At 38.0% G+C, this 18,226-nt stretch overlaps 2 protein-coding genes across 2 annotated transcripts in view; one reads left to right on the plus strand and one right to left on the minus strand.

Annotated features, from left to right (window-relative positions):
- Positions 1-499: 499 nt before the first annotated feature.
- On the minus strand, positions 500-11,776 carry LOC149023397 (isocitrate dehydrogenase [NAD] catalytic subunit 5, mitochondrial-like). Its single transcript, XM_089143938.1, has 7 exons — positions 11,414-11,776; positions 4,237-4,557; positions 3,974-4,135; positions 3,766-3,840; positions 3,288-3,397; positions 3,137-3,209; positions 500-1,152 (listed from the first exon to the last, which is right to left on the minus strand). The coding sequence occupies exons 1-7, from the start codon at positions 11,618-11,620 to the stop codon at positions 961-963; spliced, it is 1,140 nt and encodes a 379-aa protein (XP_089000064.1). The 5' UTR covers positions 11,621-11,776; the 3' UTR covers positions 500-960.
- Positions 11,777-14,956: 3,180 nt separating this feature from the next.
- Positions 14,957-18,226, plus strand: part of LOC149023398 (structural maintenance of chromosomes protein) — an 87,266-nt gene continuing 83,996 nt past the window's right edge. The window contains exon 1 of the mRNA XM_089143943.1: positions 14,957-15,626. Coding sequence (XP_089000069.1) covers positions 15,477-15,626 — 150 coding nt within the window. The 5' untranslated portion in view covers positions 14,957-15,476. The remainder of the gene's footprint in view (positions 15,627-18,226) is intronic.

Here is an 18,226-nt window from a genome sequence, read left to right on the forward strand (position 1 = left end):
CTGCAATAATTAAGGGCATTCGACACCTTGCTTCCTTTCTATTATTATCATGCAACTTTGTTTTTACCTTAGCTGATGCTCCACTCAGGGAAGCCGTGTATGCAATATATGACACATTGGCCAAATTCCATTTCATGGCTATAAGAGCCTTGTGATCCTGCAACCATGATTTCTGATGCAGATCTGCGGATTACAGTTTGTTAGACCATGCTCACCACTCAGATTCGATAGATCAATCCTCAAAGCTTTATCATTTTGCAGATTTGACAAAAACAAGTGGAATTGGAAACAAGAAGTTGGTACCGCAGTTAGCTCATACATGGCTTCGTGTGGATGAATCAGTATCCAACTCGCACAACCCCAAACCCACAAACATATGCCCTCATGTATATGGAAACTGCTCAACATGACGCAAGAAAATTTTAGTAGAAATACAGAGGAATAGCTAAACAGAACATTGGGAATTCACATGAATCATTCTTAAAGATAAGCAAGGCAAACAATAAGATGAGATACCGTGGGGCAGAAAATATTTAAACATTCTAGTTATTTCGATATTGAAGTTTCATACTGTTGGGCATAGAGTGCACTGTTAAACATGGAACTACTCTTCAAGTATCTGAAAACCACCTCAAGTAAGTCTAAAATACCTCACACAGAATAAGAAGGAAAAAGAATATTTAAATAATCCAGGATGGTTCACTTCTTTGGTTATAGTTATACACTTTGTGATGCAACTTATCGTCAGTAAAACTTCGAATACGTCCAGAGCTCTCGACTTTTCCGAGCCAAACAAAATGTTAATTCCAGCTTAAATATATGGTAACATTAAAAAAATGGTGGGGAAGGAAAATGGAATAATAGAAGGGGGAATGGAAAGTAAGAAAATTTTGATGCCCATTGGCAGCTGATGGCAATTGGATGTATTAATTGCAACACTTGAATCAAAATAAAAGAGATTCAAAGATTGTCACAAATTGCTTTTGCAAAATCTATGGTAGAAGAGGAGCCTCCAAGGTCAGTTGTTCGGTACTTCCCTTCTGCTATAGTCTTGATGATGGCATCATGGATTCGTTCAGCTTTATCATTCAGTCCCAAATGCCGTAACATCATAACAGAACTCAACAGCAAGGCTGTTGGATTTGCAATGTTCTGGAATAATTAAACAGAAAAAATGTATTTCAGACCACAGACCCAGTATTTCAAACCAGAGATCTAAGACAAGCACTAACTAATACAAAACAATCGTGCAATGCACATTGCAGCTTGATATTTTCATTTCCATTTCCCTACCGTAAGCAAGGTCCATGTTTAATGCTGAGAAGAACATTGTGTGCAAATGATACAACCACAGATGACCCAAAAAGCAGTTTGGAACTATCATGTGTCACAATATGCATTACTCTCACAAGCTGGGGCTCACAGGGCAGAGCCAAAATTTTCTTTTAGGGGGAGGAAAGTCAATGGAAAGCAGAGATTATCATATTTGAGCCCCAGTTATCAACTCGATAATCAGTATGTTGTCCCAAGACAAATGTTCTGAAGCATGGATGTTCAGCCCAGCGTCTGGTAATTATGGTCTAGCAGTTGATGGGTCAGAAGTCCAACAACCAAGTAGCTTGATTAGATGGTGCTATACTAGTGATTTGAGAAATTTAGTCATGGCGTCAAAGGTCAATAGTATAAAACTTTATAAGCATTTTTAAAATTAAGGTCCTAGAATGAGACATGACTAACTGCTGACATCTTAAAAGCATATCCATAAATTAGGTTATTGCAGCTACCTACATGGTTTTTAAACACTCCCTTCCTTTTTTTTCCCAGGCAGCTCCCCAACCCTCAGCCCAAAAAACAATGACCTAGGAAAAGTGGATAACCACCCAATAGCCAATCATCAAGTTGAAACAATTTGAGTGATGGATTGTCTGAACAGAACACATTTGTTAGTCACCTAAATCCAAGGCCTGGAAATTCCCCACAGTCCACTCCTAGTATACTTGCTCAGAGTCCAGGAGCAATAAGACAGACGAAGTTCAGAGGTTTTTCTAAAATATTGCATGATTGACAAATTCCATAAACAAAAATTTATGAGACAATAATAGGACCAGCTATGAGCTATGATTTAAGGTGCGGAATGTCATGCAGCTAAGAAGAATCATGTAGATTAACTCAACATTCATAGATGAGGATGCTGAGATGGATGTGTGGCAAAACTATGAACTATATAGTACAGAATGATCATATTAGAGCTGATACTAGGAATTTATTTAATTTAGGTCATAATATATTGTTCAGTCAACTTTAGAAAGTGAGGTACATTAGCAAGTGCTAAAGTTGATTAGGAATCTTAGGAGACTATTTCCTTGTTAAATTTTGTTTCTGAGTTCACTAGGTTTCCTTTGTTAGCTGGATTTTCTTCTTTTGAAATAGCTTGTATTAGGATGAATTTCAGAATTGAGTGCTGGTTTGAAAGCCTATGTGCACTATTCTTCCAAACACCATCCACCCCACCCTAACACACCCAAAAAAAAATGTTCTTCTCTTATACAATCTTACAAGTCTTCTAACATTCTCTTTGTGAAGCCAATCATGCCAGATCAGTCCCTCCCCCATTTTTCTGGTCTGAACTACATGGCTATATTCAACTGAGGCCTTTCTGATTCTCTAGTACAAAGAAGTGATTTAATTCAGATTGAAGGAACTAAAAGATCCAGCCATCCAGGGGTAGACATAAAGGAAAAACATGCATATCTTAAGTCTTACACTCTTATATCAAGCAGAACTTTAAATTGAGCAGATTGGAAGGCAAGGATCCCTGTTGCTAACCTCATTTAGTTAAGATAAGGTTGTCGATCATTTTATAGGAAGGTATGGTTCTTACTGATCCATACACATATATGGCATGGAAGGTTACAGGGAAGCAAGAAGGTCCCTTCCTCTAGATAAGGATCAGTTAAATTTATTGGGATGACTCACTGCATAAGGTACTATACAGAAGTGGTATGTGTAAATATGCTAGCAATGACAATGGCAAAGGCAAAGATTTGTGAAACATATGTGTGTGCGGATCTGTGTGTGTGTGTGTATATATATATATATATATAGAGAGAGAGAGAGAGAGTATTTCATGATTCACCTTCCCAGCAATATCTGGTGCTGAACCATGGACAGCCTCTGCTAAAGCAATACCTCCCTCACCAATGTTACAGCTACATAATGTTAGATAAGTGAGAAATGATGCATTTGATCACTTGTATCTTGCAGCAGACAAGAGGAAAGACTGATACCTGGGAGTCAAACCTAAACCTCCAACCAAGCCAGCACAGAGGTCACTGATGATGTCTCCGTAAAGGTTAGGCATAACCAGTACATCAAAGAGTGCAGGGTTTTTAACAAGCTGTTCAGAGATCAGAATACACAAAATTAGCAGCAAATGTGAAAGAGCAGGAGCATTAATTCAAATAATAAAATATGTACTTCAGTAATCAAACAAAAGAAATGCTGACAATAGGAAACTTAGTATTTCAATCTTAGGTCCTTGAAACTCCTAGTTCAAAAACTGATACTCTTTATTTATATTCTACATTTCTACTTGTGTTCCCCGACTTAGGACTAAGGACACAAAAAACTGTAGCACAGAAGAGAACTATATGCCACTACCACTGCAAAACTTTTAGCTAAGATCAGAATCCTGTGTCTCTGGGGGGTTGTGCCAAAATTCCCACTTTATATATTTAATATGGAGATTAGCAAAGCAACCAATACCATCATACAACAGTTATCAATGATGACTTCCTCATAGTTTATCTCAGGATACTTCTCTGCAACCTCACGACAGCACTGTAGATAATGATGAAAGATAAAAAAAAGTATAAGCACAAACCGCAAAAGCTGACCAGAAGAGGAAAGGAGAGTAAGATACCCCCCCCCCCAAAAAAAAGAAGGATTAACTTTCTCTCAAATGTCAACAAACCTTAAGAAAAAGTCCGTCAGTCTTTCTCATGATATTGGCTTTATGGATGGCAGACACCTTCTGCCTGCCATTGGCCTTGGCGTAGTGAAAAGCATACTCTGCCACTCTGAGACTTGCTTGGCGGGTTATAATCTTAAGACTCTCAACAACACCTCTCACCACCTAGTGTACCATAAAATAAATCCTTCAAGTGGCATTGTAAGAAACTACACAAACGAAATAAAAAAGGAAATGCCCAAAATGCCTTTGGCACAAGAACTTACTTGATGTTCAAGACCACTATATTCTCCTTCAGTGTTCTCCCGAATTGTGACAAGATTAACATTATCATATCGAGTTTTGTAGCCAGGAAGGCTATAGCAAGGTCTGACATTAGCAAACAGACCAAGTTCCTTCCTTAGAGTAAGGTTCAAAGATCTATGTCCTTTCCCAATTGGTGTAGCCATTGGCCCTTTTAACCCAACTTTATTTTGACGCACAGATTCCAGGCTTTCCCATGTCAGGAAACTCTCTGTTCTTGGGTCTGCTTTGTCCCCCACAAAATGTTCTTCCCATTCTATGGGTATTTCAGCGGCATCAAATACCTACAATATTCATAAAGACATTAATTTTGACATGATTCCAAACCACAGGTACACAGCCTTCTGCAATAGAAAAGATGAAAAGTATGGCCTAAAGTAAACAGAAGTAACTATAACTGACAGTAGGCAAAAAATCATAAGCCTCTGCCATGACAAAACAACCTGATCATCTGCTAGCAATTAACAGAATGTACAGCTGTGAACGCGAAAGGCTGGATATATTCCATTAAATCTGGAACATAACCAAAAAGAAATGACATACCAGGACCAAGTGAATCTGGATTGCCAGACCCAAAGTCTGAACAGTAAGGCATGAGACCCTAGGGTATGATCCTAAAGGATCTCTAACTTGAATAGTGCATACTAACGGAGGGCTTCTTGGGGATGCCACTCCAGGCAAAGTGCATCAAGCTAAGCATTATTGCACCAATATTATGGTATGGACCTACAGTTGGAAGTTGGCACATACTCGTCATACCTTCCCAGAACAGATGAACAGAGAAATACAATCAGCTATTCATGCTACCGTCATCACATGAAGGTGAACTTTCAGTTCAGGGTTTTTAACATTACAATATTTCTACCAAATCTTGGATTACACAAGTGACCATTCGATATAATTCATGTGAGCTCCTGCAAATAAATGGCATGCTGCATAATTGAACCATAGACCCTATAAGGTCAATACTGTCTGATAATAGCTTTTCAAAGTAACTGGACACCAGTAGAGAAATTGTTCATGTTGTCTAATCCACTAACTCTACTGTCAATGTAGCCTTTGAATAAGGAATTCAAACAACAGCAAATGCTGCACGAAATTAGAAACAAAGATGACAGAACCACACAAAAGAATTTCGGATAAGGGCTGTAAGGTCTGTTTTGGAGATTTTTAAACCACAGATTGAGGTCTGGCTTTAAGGTTAGGTGACGGAAACCCAGGTTTAGCGTTAAGGGTATTTTGGAAATTTTTCTAAATCTAAGGGCTGCCCAGGAATTTCCAACAAAAAGGAATGAGTATGCTAGGGTTTATAGGGTGTTTTATCACTCTCAAACTCTGCTGTAGTGTGAACACAGATCTGGTTATTTAATAAAAGTCAGAATATAGGGTTCGGGGGGTTCAGGTAGGGTAGGATAGGCTCTGCCCTTGCTGTTTCTGCAGATTCAGAACTAAATTTCAGTGATTCAGGGGCTTGGAAAGGTCTGATTTTTATGAAGTTGGGGTTTCTCAGAAGTTGGATAAGTTGCAGAATTTTCAGATGAAGGAGATGAAGTGCAGAATTTTTAAGAACTGAGAGAATAACTATAGCTTTAGCACTTGGTGTGACCTAAAAGGGAGAAGAAAAGGAGGTTTAAGGACTGGGAATTTAGAAGTTGCAGGGGGAGGGTTCTGCTGTTGCCGCAGGGGAGAAGAAACCAAGGGGGGAAGAGGGAAGTGGAGGCCAAGGGCAGGGGAAGGTGGGGGAGGGTCTAATGAGGTCCTGGGAGGGAGGGGAGGGGGTGAGGGAGTCGTTGGGAGCTAGGGATGCTGCTGCACACATGTGGCAGCAAAGGCAGGGGCTGGAGGATGTTGCACAGGGCAGGGCAGGGGAGGGGAGGGGAGGGTTGGTCTTGCATGAGAGGTAAGGGGCAGGGGAAGCGGTGGGGTATTCTGTACTTACTTGGTGAGAGCTGGAAACCTTGCAGCTTGATGAAGAAGAATTGAACTGGAACAGATTTTACTCAATCAGGGCCCCCTCAACTAGGAAACCCTGATCCAAACTCAACAATTTTATTATTAATCAAAACTGAAAATTACATAGACTGTTAAGCTATTTATAGCTTTCAAAAGACCCTAACTTGGGTGGGATTCCTTAATACACAAGGATCCCCCCATTTGACCAAAACTTGGGATTGGAATCTACCAAGTACCAATAACAAAACAAACATGATTAAATTAGACTTTAAATCAAATAAGCACATTCTGAATTCCTTTTTAATTAAAACTCATGTGCCTAATTTAAGATAATTAAGGACTCACGAAACAACTTCTAATCAAAACAAACTCCTAAGTCCAATCCAAACACAACTCAACTTACTAATTTAAACTCAAATAAAATTCTGAATTAATCTGGAAAAAATTCCAGACCTAGAAAGGGGGCAAAATGCCAAAAATACCCCCTAATAGTGGTTCAGCCAGGTTAGGGTAGCTTCTTGGAGCCATCTTGGTGGGCCCACTTAGGGTTTCCACCAGGGGAGTCCTTGTGTTTACATCAATAGGGAATGTACATCCTAGTGACTAATGAAGGACTGTTGAGATTTTCAGCATATTCTGCATCCCCAAATTTTAGGGGCGAGTTGAGGGGAAGTAAAAACCCAAAGTCAAAGGAGCTAGAGGGAGATTCTAGGGCTGTTATATGGATTTAACAAAGTAAAGCTAAGGGGGAGGGATTCCTCAAAAGGAAAAGTCAAACTGATCAAGTATGATCCACAAAATCTACCATAGCAAGTTTCCTAGTTTGGCAAGGTTACCAGCATTCCAAAGAGCGCTAGAATGCCATGGAGATAACAGGGATTAGGACAATCAAGAGGGAAGGGCTTTCACTAGGGTTATGCCTCTTTAATGGGTGAAACAGGGTTTTATTTTTCTTTTTCTAATAGAAATACAGCAAGGGAGAAGACGAGTTGAAATTTAATGGGGGTTTGACCTAATTCCAAACCCAATAATTAAAGAACAGGAGAAGAAAGGTCCCCCAACCTTGGGAGGAGTGGAAGACAGAGATCCCCTGCCTAGGTCCCTGACTTGCTTGGTTGACAGATAAAACACCAGTTAACAGCTAGTGGTGAGGGTTGGTGACTCCTGCCTAAGTCCCAGACTTGCCTGGCTGTCATGGAGAGGCTGTCCGGCAGACTCAAGAGGATGAGGGGTCCCTGACCAGCTTCTAACTCTCTAATCAATCCCACAATTTGTTCCAAATCAGACTTCTTTTAGTCAATTTTCTAAGCTATATTCTTCCATGATGGGGCACTTCAAATGGAGAATCACACTTTTAGAGACTCAACTCCTAGCAGGAATTGAACTCCTAACATGACTCTTAACAACCAAATCCGAACTAAAACACTGATTAAAAAACTTTGCCAGCCTAAATCATGGGCTGTTACTTGGCTTTTAGAACTAAAGCTATTAAATAGAAAAACTGACTAATAAGTAAAATACTAGAAGGACAAACATGCCCCTGACTTAAAATTGGCAGTAGTTACGTGATTGTCACCGAGACTACTAGTACTTAAATAATCGATGTAAAAAAAAAAAAAAAAGACTCCAATTACAAACTTAATAAAACTACCAACACAAAGGCCAGGCTACTGGTCCACAACCTCACGGGCAGCCAATGTCCTTTTCCCTTTCAACTTCTCTGTTCAATGTCTTTAACTTGCAGAAACAAGCTCAATCGCAAGCAACTTTGTTTTTGTTTTTTGACCATGATGGACATGACCACATCATCCTATTTTGGTTCCCATTCTCACCTGTTTTAGAACCCAGAGTCTCCTTGTTGTGACTTCTTTCCTAGTATCTTTTGTGATCTGGACACTCATTTGCATCAATATCGTCATGTCTGAACTCTTTCGATGGACAATGCTTTTTGAGTTCAGACTTCAGAGTAGTTTATTTCCAGTTATGCTATCTCATATGCACCAAAAAATAACAAATAAAATGGTCGGTAGAATAAGTTGCTGACAAAATTTTCACTTCAACTTGATTAGGATGCCTTTGATGCAGAGACTTCAAATGCAAATCTCCATTTCACCCACCAACCTATGTCTACATGCACATCATCTTCAATATAACTCTCCTAATGAATAACAAATACAATAAAGGGCATACCCAGTGCACGAGTACCCCACACTGTAGGTCTGAGGAGGGTCATAATGTAAATAACCTTACCCCAACCTTCTTTGTAGCAGATTTTTAAATTTTTTTGAATATTATATTTATGAATCCGTATTTTCCTTTATTTTTACTATTAGTTAGAAACATTTTTCCATCTCCTTCTCTTCTCTTTCTCAGTTCAAAACAAGAGACTAAACCAGCACATGACACTTCGTGCTGTATCCTCTGCTATCTTGCTGTGTATTGATGAAAAGGCAGGCACTGCTAACTTAAAACCCAAGGCCCTTCTCTTTCTCCTATTTCTTGGCTTCCTGAAATCATAGTATGAGTTCTGGCAACAAGTGCAATGTATTGGAGTACTTAAATTTGTCAGGAATAAGAGAAGATGTGATAGAGAAGCAGGAGTAAGAGAAAGTCTCTCCATTGATTGTTATGAGCATCTGAATAGTGAATAAATTGCTGGGGAGAGATTTAGGATCAAGGGAAATGTATTTACAGGGTTGAGATTCATGATAAAACAGCAGCAATTCTGCTGCTCTGCTGCTGCTTCCTGGTTTTCTTCATCTTTGTTTTTTTCCTTTCTTAATTCCCTCATACTCCATTTCTTTTCATATTTTGAAATTCATAGTATAGTGAATATTCTAGTTACTGATATTCATGTTAAACCATTATTGTATCTCCAGTTTCTTCATTGATCTTGCTTTCTACAGGGCCTTCATTGAAGAAAGGCAACTAATAAATTTTTCTGAATATGAAATTCTCTTCACGGATTTCCTTCTTGCATTAGGGTCTGCATGAAATGATCTGAGCTGCCTCATTTCTGGCCATGGAAAGCATCTTCTCTTCCAACTTTCCATCTTTGCTTTGGGCAGATTTTCCTTTCTCTCTCATCTTGAAAGCATACCTTTAAAAAAAAATTAAAAAAAAATTATTTTTTTTGGGGGGGGGGGGGACCGTCTCTATTTTCATGAGAATATGGAACCAAATTTTGGCACCATCTCTATTCTCCGTAAATATGAAATGTTTAAATAAATAAATTACCTAAAAAACAAATCCACGTGCATATTCACTATACATACTTAAGCATAATCCCAACTATTTTCTTTTCAACCTAATTTCTTGTGAACCAAAATGTTTTCTAATGTTATAGATGAACATTCTAATGTCATATTCATCTATAGCATTAACAAACAATAAGTATGTACATGCATCTGCAAGTTGGATTTTACTAGTTACTTTTAAATACATATGCTAGCTCTGATTTAGAAGATGAACCCTATCGTGAGCTTCTTTTTCCATCTCTCTCTCTTTCTTAGATATGTGTACTTTGTCCTATGCATGACCAATGGAAAAAGATGCAGATCAATGTTGAGCCATGATTGTAGCTGACACAAAATGAATGAAATTGAAATTTGTCCATTTTCCACTAGCAATTGCATAATTTTTAAAACCGGACAGAACCAGTGATTGAATAGTTCTAATGGCACCTAGGTGAAACAGGCATTAGAGAGTCCAAACTTCAAGTGAAACCAAAAAGGCATCCAAGGAACCTGTCAAGTAGGCGACCATGGTGCCTGGATGTCTGAGCAACACCTTGACAACTATGATGTTAAAACAGATTAACACCTTCAGCTTGATCCGGAAAAAGATTACAGAACAACCTAGCTCTAAAGCTGGAAACCAATTATCTAACTGGCCCATTTCAAATAGGAGAGTATTCAGTAAACTGTTCAGTCACCAATTTCTTCAACGAAGTGCTAAAAAATGAAATTGCATGTATTGAGCAAGTGTTGTTGATTAATGGCTTCTCATAATCTTGTTTCTTTAAAAGAAACTGGAATTAATGCTTCTCCTCTGTGCATTCGTCAATTTTTCTTTATGCTGCTAATCTTATGAAACAACTCCGTTAGCCATGTAATTCCACCAATTCTTAAGATCTTCCACACGTCTACCGAAGATTCAAAATGCCATCTAGGCCTACTTCTTTACCTATTTCATCTTCTTTAAAGTTTTTCCTCTACTTCAGAGTTCAGACACTCTAATTTTCCCCCCTGTGTGTGTGCATGTGTCTGTGTGAGTATTTGTGTTTTTTTGTTGCTTATCACAACATGCTAAACACTAACACCATGTATCATTTTCATTAAGCTGTAGAGATAATTTTTACATCTTTTTTAATCTTATCACCGCAAACTAATACATTGGTGCAATTGGGCCTATTTATAGCTAGGCATAAACTAAAAAATAAAAAGTCTAACAAAAATTAGAAACTACTAAGTAACTTAACTCTTGGATTTATTTTTTTTTCAGTCACTACTACCATTCACAAAGAAAGGATGTAGTTGGTCAACTGAGTTTCATAGGTTTCTTAATTTTAGCTGAATTTCATTTTCTTTTGCCTTTCTTATCATGTATTCTGTATACTCCACATAACTATCAGGGTTAGCCACGACCAAATATTTCTCATCTCTTGTTCTTCCACTTCAATTTGGTCATCCATAACGGGATGATAGAAGAGACTTACTAAGTAAGGTTCAAGAATACCAACTGTACTTTCTCAGCTCAAATATTAACCATCACGCAAAGATACTTAGCTTTGAAATAGTAATTACATATCAGAGTTTTGACCTCATATTTCCTCACGCAGACGAGTTGTTCTTTACCGTTGCTCACAAATCAGGAACCAAAACACATGAAAAATCGAAATTCGATTAGTTCACACGGTTTCAAGACTCGAATGACCATACAAATTATTTGATGAGTCACGCTCGGGGAAAAAAATATAGCTGAAAACAATAATCGATGATCTGGATCTTCATTCCCGTACAACCATTAATACGTAAACATTTATGTGGAAAAAGAATAGAAGAATAACTTTATTGATAGAGAAGATGTATAAAGTCCAGAGACAAGTGAATTTAAATGAATTGGTGAATCGGAAATAAGAACGATTACGTAAACATACTTTGAAGTTGGGAAATCATAAGGAAAAACCTGCTTAACGGATGCGGCGATCTCCGGACCGATTCCGTCGCCGGGGAAAAGAGTAGCTCGGATTGGTTCAGTGGAGTAGGCGTTTGACGATAAAGCTCGAAAAGGAGACGAAAGAAGCCTCCGTGAAGAAGAATTTTCAATCAAGGCAGTTGCTATCTGCTGAGCTTGACGACCTCGTAGAACGCGTGCGAGGATTTGGGACGCCATGGTCGTCTATTGCGTGGGGAAGACACAGAGAGACTACAACAGGAGAACCAAAATAAATAAAGTTTTCCTCCACGACGCGGTGAAAGTTCAAAAAGTTAATAGTTGAACGAACGAACGACTTTACAAACTCCGACTGCGCGAGAACGTCATTACTGGGTATACCGTATACGTACCCCATTTTCATTCTCTTCACCAAAAGGAAGGGAATAAATGAAAATCTCGTTCACAGGTACATATGCTGCCGGGGTGCAATGTTTAAAGTATCGGTATCGAGTATCGTATCGGTCATGTGATTTTAAGAGACGTAATGTCCTATATCGAATATTGTATCATTTTGACAAATGTGTTTTAATACAATTTAATAGAGAGACGTATCATTTGTGTCAAATATAGATGTGTATCGTATGGCATCATATGATACTTTAAACCTTGTCAGGATGTACTCTGGATATCGGATTCTCCTACGTTATTTGACATTCAAGTTCTGGTGTTTGATCGCGAAAGTAATTCTGAAAATGCATCCCAAACACGACCTAGGGGGTTTTAACTTTTAAGAGCGAATAAGTTGTTTTCTCTTTTTCTTGGCGTCAAAACGAGTAGGTTGGCATGGACGAAATAAATCTGTCACAATAGATCCCATTTGCTCTAACATTTGGAATGCTGCCAGTTATAACTTTAAGTTTGGAGTTGAAATCCATCTCTTTGGATGTGTTTGTAAAGGCATAAAGTCTGAGGAAGTCATGGTACAACGCTAATTGAGAGTTTTTCTAACCAGAGAATATCAGTATCTTCCAGTGAGTGCCCAACTTGTACTTATGCACTCACATGATATTTTGAGATTAATGTATTCTAGCATCGAGCAATTGAGAGTTGGAGTAGTATCTTAAAAATCAAACTTGCAAACAAATCACATATTAGCATGGGACATCTTCTCACCTCTTTATCTCGTATGTTTAGCCCCAAAGATTGTTGTTATGTTAAAATTTTCATTTGTTATTCTTTTTACAAAGTTGATGACAATTATCGTCCCAAAGGCCCTTTGGGGATGGGATGGGGAGGGGGAAAGTATGGAGAGAATCGAGGATCGAACCATAGACCTCCTAGGACTTTTGTAACTCAAAAGATTACAAATGGAAGTTCCTCCAATCCCTTTTTATTATCCATTATCCCTTGTCACTTTGGGATTTTTTTTTCTTCCTTTTTTGTATTTACTCACCAATGCGAATGTAAAGAATTGAGGGCAAATTTTAACCCCCAAAAAAGGAAGAAAACATATTGGGGGTGAATAGACTATAACTAGTGGATTTTACCCATTTTTGAAGTTTGAATTGTCTTTACTTAATCTACATAGAAAGTTATAATGGGGGTAAGACTATTTTATATGTATATGTGGAGCTTCACCCCAATTCCAATGAGATTCAAACTCTTTACCCGATTTTATGAGACATTGGTCTTTATTAATTGAGCCAATCCCCTTAGGCTGCGTTTGCTTGCTTGAATAAAATTGGGGCGGGAAAAAAGGGGTGGAAAAATTCTTGAAAAAAACAAAGGTTTCCTACTTTTCCTTTAAATCTTAAAATTGTGTATTGTTTGGTGGTCTGGGTGGTAAAGTTAAAAACAAGTTTTCTTAAATTAAAAAAAAACTTGTTTAGTGAGATGACAACCCAACTTTCCCACCCCAAACCTTTTTAAAATCCCACAAAATATGTGGGATTTTGTGAAAAAGTAAGATGTGAGACCCAGAATTAACATTTTTCCACACTTTCCTTTCATTTCATTTCCTTATACCTCACCCCACTACCCATAGGGCCCACATGTTTTTTTTTTTCTTCACCCATTTTTTACACCACACCTTTGCAAACAACCACAACCTTTAGTTTGTTCAATATTTGTTAGTTGCGCCTACTAGAGTCTGATCGGCTTGGGGTTTTTAACAACCTACACAATCCTAAGTCCCTTGTTCGGTGCAAGTTTGGTGAAACCCTAAGTCAGGGCAATGCATTGAAAAGGAGAATAGTGACCATGGGGAGAAAGAAGAAATAAAAAGGGATTGGCTTTTGGTTGTTCATGTAAAGTTAAAAATCAATGATTTTGTAAATAGAGTTTCTTCAATTAAAACACACATGACATAGTTTAGCCCAACCCTAACTTAGGGCTAGGTCAAACTAACCTAGATTGGTCTTGATGATTAATGCATTGAAAAGAATAATGGAGATCATGAGGAAAAAGAATAATGGAGATCATGAGGAGAAAGAATGAATAAGAGGGGATTGGTCTTTATTTGTTCATTTAAAATTTAAAATCAATAGTTTTAAATAAGGTTCTTAAGCTAAACAATCATGACATGCTTATAGAAGTCATCACATTTAGAGATTTTCACGATGTTACTATTGACATGAAGTATGAACCTAAAAGATTGAAGAAGAAGAAGAACAAAAGAATAGAAAGAACATGTTAGGTCAAGCTTACTCGAAGACCTTCAAAGAAATTTTAAACTTGTTCCATGCTGAAAGAAAGAGTATTCTAACCTTGGCCTTATTTAGACTTGAAGAAGGTTCAAATAATTTGGGCTAACAAGGTAAAACTTGTACCCTAATTTATGAACTTATAGTCAAAACAGGCAAGCCAAATAAAATAAACATTTTATAATGAATATTCCATCTCAGATGATGCTAAAGAAAAAGGAAAAATAAGAACTATATTAAAATGATTATAGTATATAATTATGTTGGTTTATCAATATAAATAATAATCCCTATATAACATACAAAACATATTCATATGTAGAATAAATATAAATACAAGACAATACCAAAGAAAGCCCAAGTAAATAGTTTTCATTTATGTACACGAAGCTAATTTAGTTCACTAATAATAATAGTTTCCTGTGTTAGATGGTCTTCATAAGTCATAGCCTTCTCCCAAGTCCTAAACAAGATTTAAAGTATCGGTATCGACTATCGTATCGGTCAGGTGATTTTAAGAGACGTATCATCCTGTATCAAGTATTGTATTACTCTGACTAATGTATTTTAGTGTAATTCAATGGAAAGACGTATCGAGATGTATCGTATCACTTTGATCAAATATGGATATGTATCGGCAAGTATCGTATGGTAAGCTTTTCATTATTTTTCTCTCTCTTTCCACCTTTTTTATATTTATATTTTATATAATTCTATGCAGAGAGTAGTATTCACGATTAGCAGCTTAATTTTCAACAAAGGTCCGAAGAAATTAACAAATGATCATTATGAGGCGAAAAGATGGTAGCGTGGTGGCTTGAAATGGCTTGTTCTTCTACAAATTTTTTTTTTTAAAATTATTTATATCTACGTGACGCGTGACTTTATTTATTTCTTCTAGTTTCTTCCATTTTTGTGTTCGAAATTCGAAGCTGAAGAATTGTAGGTGACTTGTAAAACCAGGGTGTTAACGCATGTCGAATGATGTTGACTTCACATCTCGCAACTATTGAATAGATTAGATTAGACAATTCCGAAGCCAAGCACCCGGAATTGTAGGGCAGACAGCGGACGGACGGTTCCGAAAATACCACTCGCTGAAAAGTATCGGCAGAAATTGGCGAGAGACGCTGACTACTTCTCCACAGTTTTGAAGATATGATGGCAGGATAGCAGAACACCTACCTACCTTCTCTGTCTCGCTTGTTCTTTCTCTTTTCGTCGAACACCGCGCATCATCTCTAATCCCTACAGCTGAACCTTGAAACTGCTTATCGTTGTCTTCGTCGTTTCTTTCTGGCTTTCTTCTGCAAGTAAATATATTGAAAACCAAGAGGCGCATTGACTTCCTTTTTGTTATTTCGTTTGGTTTGCCCCAATAAGAGGTGCCGATGTCGTGGTTGAGATCCGCGGTGAGCAGAGCCGTCGAGGTCGGAGGCAGCAATAACCTCACTCGCACTGTCAGGAACTATGCCGACACCGTTGTACAGCATGCTGGGCAAGCTGTTTTCGAAGGCGCGAAGATTCTGCAAGATCGCATTGTAAATTTCAGACACCTTCTCTCTCTGTTTGACGAAAAATATACTTTTTTCTTCTTCTTACGTTCAACTTGCGTTTCTTGTAAATATCCTAGTTAATTTTTATAATTTAAACAACTATGAGTGCGTATAGTGGTTGCCTTTATTCCTTGGCAGCGTTCACTCAATCTCTATATTGCCATTCTTATCAATCTGTATAGACTTATATTCTCATCATTTTACGCCCTCTAGTTTGTTTTCATTTGCTGAGCTCAACTGTGCTCAATGTTTACTTACAATGCCAATTAACAGCAATAGTAAAAAGGTAGCCGGAGCAGAAACTGTTGGAAGAGGGTTTGATTTTTTTTTTTGGGGGGTGGGGGGGGGGGGGGGGCGGTGGTGTTGGGAACAGAATAACATAGATTAAGATAACAAATAATAGTAATCCTAGATAGAGGTCTTGGAGTGCAACAAGATAGCATCTCCTGTTGTTGACCCAAGATCAACCAAGAGGATGACGTATTGGATGATGTCATGCTAGCTGTGGAGTTGTTGTAGTCACCTCCCCTTGGTCATTGAGCTGAGTGGGCTGGATGCTGCACAACTGAAAAGAGAGTTATTTCCTCAATTCTACTCTTTTGAGTAGGCATGACTGATTGAATGTTAGAAACTGATTGGTAAAGACTTCAGATAATAGTTTTGAGTCGCACACTTATAAATTAAAGGGGGCAAATGCTCTTGATTTCTAGTTAATGTGACTACTCTCGTTGTAGTTCATCCCATCTTTTATAATCATCAGGAAGCAAGAGTAGTTTTTGAGGCTTCCTTTATTCTATTTATATCATTTCAGAGTGTTACAAGAAAATCTCATGCTAGCTGGAGTTGTCCTTTCCCCTTCTTTGGTTTTACATGCCAACTTATCCCTAACATGCAACAACGTGCAGTAACATCTTTAACTCTAGTATTGCCATTCTTATCAATCTCCTGTAGGCCCTTATCAAAGAGGATGACGTATTGGATGATGATGCCCACAGAATTAAACCGGGGTGGATAAGTTTAAGGTGTGTAAGGACCCAGGAGTATTATATGACAAATGCATGCCTTTTAAGTTTAAAGGTAGAATGCATAGAACTGTAATCATACCAACTTGACATGTGGGGCAAAATGTTGTGCATTTAAGAACATTCATATAGATAAGACAAGTATAGCAAAGATGAGGATGTGCAGCAAGACCAAAAGAGATGGAGTAAGGAATGATTCTATTGGAAATGAGTTAGGAGTTGCACTGATCGAAGAAAAGCTTTGTGAGAGCTGCTTCAGGTAGTATGGTCATATTCAATGGAGACCCACAAAGGTACTGGTAAGGAATTGGATGATCTGCATTGGCCTTGGTCAGGTGTTGCCACGGTGCTGTACTGGTGTTATTGACTTCATTAGGATATGCACGAGACAACAGGGCCAGCCCATGCTGCTGGGAGTTATTGGTTCTCTCAGAACCAGAAGCGTGGGGATAGGTTTTACTTGGACAGCTAGTTATTTTAAATTTTTTTCCCCATTTCTTATTGTCAGTCAGTGTTGCCTTATTTAGTTTTTGGTTGCTTAGCAGCAACTCTGTTATTGCTCGGGAGACATCTTATTGCCTTGATGTAATTTTTGTTTTTGTTAAGTCTGCATGTAAAGATCCAAGCTAGCCCAAGAGCTTGTGAAAGAAGAAGCAGAAGAAGTTAGCAAAATAACTCCTAATCGAAGATAGCACAAGCCAGTAGAACAGCCTGCGATTAGGTTGAGTAACTCCTAATCGCAGAGTACCAATATATAATATTATGAATGAAATAAAATCTCATATTTACCCCTGATCTACACCCTGTGATTAGGTTAAATAACTCCTGATCACAGCGTAGTAATATTTAATATTATTAATGAAATAAAATCTCAGATCTGCCTCTGATCTTACTATGGAAGAATTACATTACATAACATATAAAAAGCCCTAAAAAAAAGCAGGAAGATATGGACCGAAATACCCCTGCTATTGGCAATAAAACTGGTAAGTCCTGGCAATCACAAGGTGTCAACACTCCAAATGTAATGTTATGTACGTGCTGGTCCTCTATCACAATTTAATGTAGTTGATTGCTTTGTTGCTGATGTGAACCAGAATCAGCGCCAAAATGGGGATATTTTTGTAGCCCACTAGCCCCACACCTTATGGCCCCCTAGTGACACTTGGGATATTTTGCTAATTTTACAGTATTTCATTGAGTCAACTTAGGGTTTCATTGGATCCTGTATGTTAGTAGGATCCTAGATCTACTTTTATTTTTGAAGTTGAGTCCTTGATTGTCAAGTTATTGAAGAGTCCTAGTTAGCTTACGATGCCCAAGTAGGAAGGGAGTCCCTTAGTTGCAGTCCCCTTCCTACAATGATTCCGTATCTACTTTTATTTTTCAATCTAGATCATCCTAGAGTGAGTTATGATAGCATCCTTGTATAAGTATGAGTCCTTAGTCCAAGTAGGAGTCCTAGTTTGATTTATTTTCTAAAGATGAGTCCTAGTATGGTGAGCTGCATCAATCTACATTGGCTGCAATGTTGTTGTAGAGCATGAATTTGTTGATTGCCAA

Source organism: Hakea prostrata, chromosome 2 (genome assembly GCF_041222555.1).
Source record: "Hakea prostrata isolate BN-2017 chromosome 2, UWA_Hpros_2, whole genome shotgun sequence".
In the NCBI taxonomy this organism is placed as follows: Eukaryota; Viridiplantae; Streptophyta; class Magnoliopsida; order Proteales; family Proteaceae; genus Hakea; species Hakea prostrata.

Bases quoted from the DNA above. Each gene is read 5' to 3' on its own strand.
- LOC149023397 (XM_089143938.1), bottom strand. From the start codon at position 11,620: ATGGCGTCCCAAATCCTCGCACGCGTTCTACGAGGTCGTCAAGCTCAG. The intron at 3,398-3,765 runs GTATTGGTTGCT...ATCTCTGAACAG, and splicing joins TTGATAACTGTTGTATGATG to CTTGTTAAAAACCCTGCACT. The intron at 3,210-3,287 runs GTATCAGTCTTT...AACATTATGTAG, and splicing joins GGTTTAGGTTTGACTCCCAG to CTGTAACATTGGTGAGGGAG.